Source organism: Physeter macrocephalus, chromosome 9 (assembly GCF_002837175.3).
Source record: "Physeter macrocephalus isolate SW-GA chromosome 9, ASM283717v5, whole genome shotgun sequence".
NCBI classification, from domain to species: Eukaryota; Metazoa; Chordata; class Mammalia; order Artiodactyla; family Physeteridae; genus Physeter; species Physeter macrocephalus.
The window spans coordinates 5,539,451-5,546,198 of NC_041222.1; the positions used below are offsets into that span (position 1 = coordinate 5,539,451).

The 6,748-nt window shown below is 49.6% G+C and overlaps 1 protein-coding gene across 1 annotated transcript in view; it reads left to right on the forward strand.

The window, feature by feature from the left end:
- CDK5RAP2 (CDK5 regulatory subunit associated protein 2) overlaps positions 1–6,748 on the forward strand; it is a 197,073-nt gene that overhangs the window by 142,225 nt on the left and 48,100 nt on the right. Inside the window, exons 22-23 of the mRNA XM_028493591.2 lie at positions 2,541–2,751; positions 6,020–6,142. Of these exons, the coding sequence (XP_028349392.1) occupies positions 2,541–2,751; positions 6,020–6,142 (334 nt within the window). The remainder of the gene's footprint in view (positions 1–2,540; positions 2,752–6,019; positions 6,143–6,748) is intronic.

Below are 6,748 nucleotides of genomic sequence, written 5' to 3' on the forward strand. Positions count from 1 at the left end.
CTATCTTGGAGAATGTTCCGTGCGCACTTGAGAAGAAAGTGTAATCTGCTGTTTCTGAATGGAATGTCCTATAAATATCAAGTTAAATCTATCTGGTCTATTGTGTCATTTAAAGCTTCTGTTTCCTTATTTATTTCCATTTTGGATGATCTGTCCATTGGTGTAAGTGAGGTGTTAAAGTCCCCCACTGTTGTTGTGTTACTGTTGAGTTCCTCTTTTACAGAGGTTAGCAGTTGCCTTATATATTGAGGTGCTACTATGTTGGGTGCATATATATTTATAATTCTTATATTATCAATTAAATCTATCTGGTCTGTTGTGTCATTTAAAGCTTCTGTTTCCTTATTTATTTTCATTTTGGATAATCTGTCCATTGGTGTAAGTAAAGTGTTAAAGTCCCCCACTATTATTGTGTTACTGTCGATTTCCTCTTTTATAGCTGTTAGCAGTTGCCTTATGTATTGAGGTACACCTATGTTGGGTGCATATATATTTATAATTGTTATATCTTCTTGGATTGATCCCTTGATCATTATGTAGTGTCCTTCCTCTCTTGTAACATTCTTTATTTTAAAGTCTGTTTTGTCTGATACGAGTATAGCTGCTCCAGCTTTCTTTTGATTTCCATTTGCCTGGAATATCTTTTTCCATCCCCTCACTTTCAGTCTGTATGTGTCCCTAGGTCTGAAGTGGGTCTCTTGTAGACAGCATATAGATGGGTCTTGTTTTTGTATCCATTCAGCAAGCCCGTGTCTTTTGGGTGGAGCATTTAATCCATTCACGTTTAAGGTAATTATGGATATGTATGTTCCTGTGACCATTTTCTTAATTGTTTTGGGTTTGTTTTTGTGGGTCCTTTTCTTCTCCTGTGTTTCCCACTTAGAGAAGTTCCTTTAGCATTTGTTGTAGAGCCGGTTTGGTGGTGCTGAATTCTCTTAGCTTTTGTCTGTAAAGCTTTCGATTTCTCCATCGAATCTGAATGAGATCCATGCCGGGTAGAGTAAACTTGGTTGTAGGTTCTTCACTTTCACCACTTTAAGTATATCATGCCACTCGCTTTTGGCTTGTAGAGTTTCTGCTGAGAAATCAGCTGTTAACATTGTGGGAGTTCCCTTGTATGTTATTTGTCGTTTTTCCCTTGCTGCTTTCAATAATTTTTCTTTGTCTTTAATTTTTGCCAGTTTCATTACTATTTGTCTTGGCGTGTTTCTCCTTGGGTTTATCCTGTATGGGACTCGCTGCGCTTCCTGGACTTGGGTGGCTATTTCTTTTCCCATGTTAGGGAAGTTTTCGACTGTAATCTCTTCAAATATATTCTCGGGTCCTTTCTCTCTCTCTTCTCCTTCTGGGACCTCTGTAATGCGAATGTTGTTGCGCTTAATGTTGTCCCAGAGGTCTCTTAAGCTGTCTTCATTTCTTTTCATTCTTTTTTCTTTATTCTGTTCCACAGCAGTGAATTCCACCATTCTGTCTTCCAGGTCACTTATCCGTTCTTCTGCCTCAGTTATTCTGCTATTGATTCCTTCTAGTGTAGTTTTCCTTTCAGTTATTGTATTGTTCATCTGTGTTTGTTTGTTCTTTAATTCTTCTAGGTCTTTGTTAAACATTTCTTGCATCTTCTCCATCTTTGCCTCCATTCCTTTTCCAAGGTCCTGGATCATCTTCACTATCATTATTCTGAATTCTTTTTCTGGGAGGCTGCCTATCTCCACTTCATTTAGTTGTTTTTCTGGGGTTTTCTCTTGTTCCTTCATCTGGTACATAGCCCTCTGCCTTTTCATCTTGTCTATCTTTCTGTGAATGTGGTTTTTGTTCCCCAGGCTGCAGGATTGTAGTTCTTCTTGCTTCTACTGTCTGCCTTCTGGGGGATGAGGCTATCTAAGAGGCGTGTGCAAGTTCCCTCAGGGAATTTTAAAAATGACCCCCAGTTTTGGTCTGTTCAGCAAGTGGAGGGTGGTCTGATTCACCGAGACAGAGGTCGTCGGAGTGCTGGAGCTGTGGGATGCGGGCCTGGGGTGATAAAATGATAGAGCCCAGCTTTCAGTTGACTTGGGAGGGCTGGTGGGCCGTCAGAAATGTGTAGGTTGGGCAGGTTCGGAGCTCTGGGCCTGAGAAATAGCCACGGGACTAGGCACCTAGTGGCCCCCGAAAACCTTAGTAAGGGGTGGTTCTGGTGGCCTGGCGGGGTGAGAGGCAGATTGACTTAGGCTTAGGAAAGGATGGGAAGTCAGGAAACAGATAAGGAGCTAGAAAACGTTTCCCAGAAGGTTGTGTGGGGAAAAGGACTGCCGTACTGTAGGGAGCATCTAGAATGTTCAGAGAGACACGGCTGGGCTTAAGAGGGTGTCGAGGAGGAACAGCTTGGCACTTGTCAGTCAGAGGAGGGACCTGCCAAGACACAGATCTGCAGGCTGGGGGATAAAACGGAGCTGCCGTTATCTGGACCGGCACTTTGAGTCCTGTTTTATAAGGTTGGCATGAGCCTGTTGACTGTGCGACCAGAGGAAGTGTATTCATTGTCTCCCTGGGTGTACTTTCAGGACGTGAAGAAGTCCCGCTTGCCCATCCTGATAAAAGCATCGCGGTCACTAGGGAGTGTGTGCCGGCTCCCTGCCCCCCAGGAGGCGGTGGTCCAGCAGCAGGGGGAGCTGAAGGAGTTTAAACTTCACAGCAAGCAACGTCACCAGAAGTTAATTCTGGCTGAAGCAGTGATGGAGGGGAGGCCAGCGCCAGACAAAGCGCTCCTGAAGGGTAAGCACCAAGGAAACCGTATCCTCTGCGAGAAGATGAACGGCATGACAGGACGGCCAGAAATGTCAGCCGCGTTGTTTGGAATTGCAATACGTTTGAGTATAAATTTCATGAATTGCAGTGACTACTCTTGACGCTTGACAAATATACAATCGAGGGAACACGATAAGGAAAGCTCATTTGTTGCTTTCATTTTATTCCAGAGGGGGCAGAGGGGGACTGGTCGTGCTCCCAGGCCTTGTGAGGTCACTGCCCCCTTCACTTGCGGTTGTCTGGGGGCTTCCTCTGTGGAGGCCTCAGTCCTCTTTGCAGGGTTCTCTGGATGGCCAGGCCGCAGTTGTTCGGGTTCTTTGGGGCTCATTCCAAACCCTACTGCCCTTATGGCTTCTAGAAGTGACCTGCCTCCCTACTCACTTGGAATCTGCTGTCTTTGCTCTCCTGGGAGCTCCGCAAGTAGAGAGCCTTGGGGTTACAGAGAATCAGGGTGAGACTCCTAGACTTGGAGGGAGCACGTCAGTGGGACCCTCTAGCCCGAGACGGTGGTGCTTAGAGATGTTGCCCCTTTGAGAGTCTGGGGAAAGCTGAGGGCCTTCTCATGCGTGTAGCACCGTCCGTCGTCTTTAGAGCGCTCGTGAATCCACAAGAGCGCTTCTCTTGACTCCTGATTCTGAACTTCTGCTCTAAGCGAATGAGAGCAGCACACAATAACAAGAACGGCAGCAGTGATCTTTTATGTATTTATTCGGAAAGGATGTTATCAGGTCCTCCTGTGTACCAAGCACTGGGGAGATAGTGAACAAAAGAGACCGAGTCTGTGTCCAGCTTGTATATCACAGGGGGAGGAAGACAGTAAGCCATGAGCAGATGTATCGTGTGTGAAATGATCGGTGCTGTGGAGGGAGATAAAGCCGGTGAAGGACACGGGTAATGTGGAGCGGGGCTCGGGTTTGCTAAGGAACGTGGAGTCGTAGAGAGCGCCTCCCCGATGAGGCGATATTCGGGCGGAACCAGGAGGAGAAGGGGTCAGGGTGGTGGTAGACCCGCTAGGCCCTCATAGGCCAGTCTAGGGCTTTGTCTTTTACTCCGGGTAAGGTTGGAAACGGCCAGAGGGTTTTGAGCAGCGGAGTCACGTGATCTGACTTATGCTTTAAAGCAGGGATTGGCAAACTGTGTCCTGTGGACCAGGCTCGCTGTGGGTTTTTGTAAAGTTTGATGGGAGCACGGCCCCCGGCGTTCATTTGCGTGTCATCTGTGATGGCCTTTGCGCTGTGATGCAGGGTTGAGTAGTTGTGATGGAGACCCCGGGGCTTGCAGTCTCAAATATTCGTTATTTGGCTTTTGAAGAAAAGTAGGCTGGCCTCTGCTTTAAAGGATCACTTTTAATGTGAACCGGGGGAAGGATGGAGATGTCGTACCCTGCGATGGAAGGATTGAGGAGAGCCAGGCTCGGGGGGCCTCAGGGGTCTGGTTTGGAGCTCGTGCGATGCCTGTTGGAGGAGCGGTCTGGGCCAGGTCAGCGTGTTGCTGGTATTTGAAGCTCTGAGGCTTGGAGACAAGGAGGTAGGTGTGGGAACCGGGCCTGGGCCTGAGAAGGAGCAGCCAGTGGGGTGGGCGGCCCAGGGAGCACGGCCTCCCGTGGCCGAGTGGAGAGCACATTAGCTGTGTCGGATGTGCTAGTGAGACAGGTAAGTCAAGGACTGGGGCTTGGCCTTGGGATTTAGCGTTGGAGGAGTCCTTTGGGGACCTTGAAGGGCGCTGTTTCCGTGGCGCGGGCAGGGCTACTGGCGTGGGTTCCGGAGAGAATGGAGGAGAGAAATCGGATACAACAAGAATAGGCAACTCGGCGGGGTTTTGCCATAGAGGGGTGGAGAGGAGCAGGGCAGTCGGGGCCCACAGTGGCCATGAATCTCGAGGGATTCCACGAATCGGGACGGTGGGTGTCTGCAGGAAGGCGGGTGTTGTCAGTGGTGTAGTCTCACAGCGTGAGCTGTGACGCCGGAGTTCTTAGGGAAGAGAGAGAATGGTCTGGAAGTGTCAGTGAAGGGCAAAGGTGCTCACACATTTCCAGGCCCATAGTACAAGGGAAAGAAACATCCACTCCTGGGGAGGTTGCAGGAGAAGCAGTGTTTGCTGAGGAAGGGTTGGAGACCGAGGTGGACGATTGCTTCCGAGCGGGGGGTTTTCAGAGCGGTTCAGGCCTGGGAGGTGACTGGGGGCCCCGGCCTGCCCGTGGTGGTAAAATAAAATGAGTGCCCGTTACGTACTGAACCCCACTGTCCACTTTACGTACATGATCTTGTTGAATCCTCCTAACAGTCCTCTGAGGCAGGGACACTAATTATTCCCATTTGATCGTTGAGGCAGCAGTTTCAGAGATAAAGGGACTTGGCTACGGTCACACTGTTGCTGACATCCCAACGCGGATCGGAACCGGCCTGCCTGATTTCAGAGCCTTTATACTTTTCCCCTACTGTTTCTGGGAGCCTAGTATATGATACCGTGCCTATGGATTTTACGATGAGCCACGTAGCCAGAGGTATTTTCTGTTTAATCTTAGGTTCTCTTTGGGGTTGACCGCAGTTGAGGTTTTGAGATAAGTTGGGCTTTGGTAGGATCGCTCCTCCCTCCCTCCTTCCTTTCCCAGAGTCCTCCATCCACCCATCTACCCATCCAGGCACCTGTTCACTCACACAGTGAATATTCCCCGAGCGCCTGCTGTGTTCCTGGCCTCACGCACAGGGTGCAGGGGAGAGAGAGGAAGAAGATGCAGTCTCTGCCTCCTGAGGGCTCCCTGTCTCCTGGGGCGGGGACAGTGCAGTGTGAGCAGGAAAGGGACCGCGGCAAAGGTGGCTGAGCCGCACGGAGGCCCTGGCACCTTGCCCAGGGCTTGTCATTTGTGCTTAACGGTGTTTTGATTTCTTGCTGAGACCCTGGGGTGCCTCAGCCAGGGGCTACTTCTGCAGCTGCCTGGAAGGCCCCCGAGGCCCCTCTTCTTGGGAAAAGCGGGCATGAGTCTATAGAATTCATTTTCTCACTCATGGCTTTAGAAGAGCCTGGACTTAAACCGTTTCAGACAAGCTGCAGTATATTTATGCTTTTTATGTCCTGTTATGGCAGCTCGATAGATTAATTTTATCTTATGAATTGCATTTTGCCTCCCCAGTGTTTTTATTTTCCCTGTTGTATCTTTGTGTTCTTCTTAGCTGCTTGGCTAAGTTTCAAGCCTGTGGTTTTATCTGGTTTCCCTTCTCTTTGTGGATGCCTGTAGCCCAGCCCCTCGTGGGAGCAGCCTACCAGGACAGCCCGGGAGAGCCAGAAGGACTCAAAGCCACGCCCTGTGTCTGGAGAGACAAGCAAAGGGACGAGGATCAACAGGCCAGCTGCGAGGCCGGTCAGAATTCACCCCCTCTGCCTATTGAACAGCTACTTTGTGCCGGGCACCATTCGGGGTGTTTTATACAAAAATTATTACTAAGCCCTGCAGCAGCCATCCTAGGGCGTCGTCACTGTTCCCATGTAACACTTGAGGAGGCTGAGGGTTTTGAGAGTCAAGGTATAGTAGGGTGTCGGAGCTCATGGTCCATTTGTCTGACACTTTTCTACCAGGCAGCGGGCCGGGCTCTGGTGGTTCAGCCTCGGAGGACTCAGTGCCTGCCCTCGGGGGCCTCGCCCGCAGCCAGCCGTCCTCAGCCTGCAGTGCTGCTGTAGTTAGGCGTGCACGGTTGGCCTCCCGCTGCCCGGGGGTGGGGTGGACGAGGGGCAAGCCTGAGCTGACACCTGGTTTGGGGCTTTGTCAGGTGGGTCAGTGCAAAAGGTACAGAGACGTGAGCGAGGCCCCAGGCAAGCTGTATCCTTAGAATTATGAAGTATCGCGGGCATACAAATAAGCACAAAGAACAACAACAATATTCATTATCCCATTCAGCCACGAACAGATGCTTACATTTTTTCTTTTACCTTAGATTCTTTTTTTCCCCCTTAATTAAAAAAAAAAAAA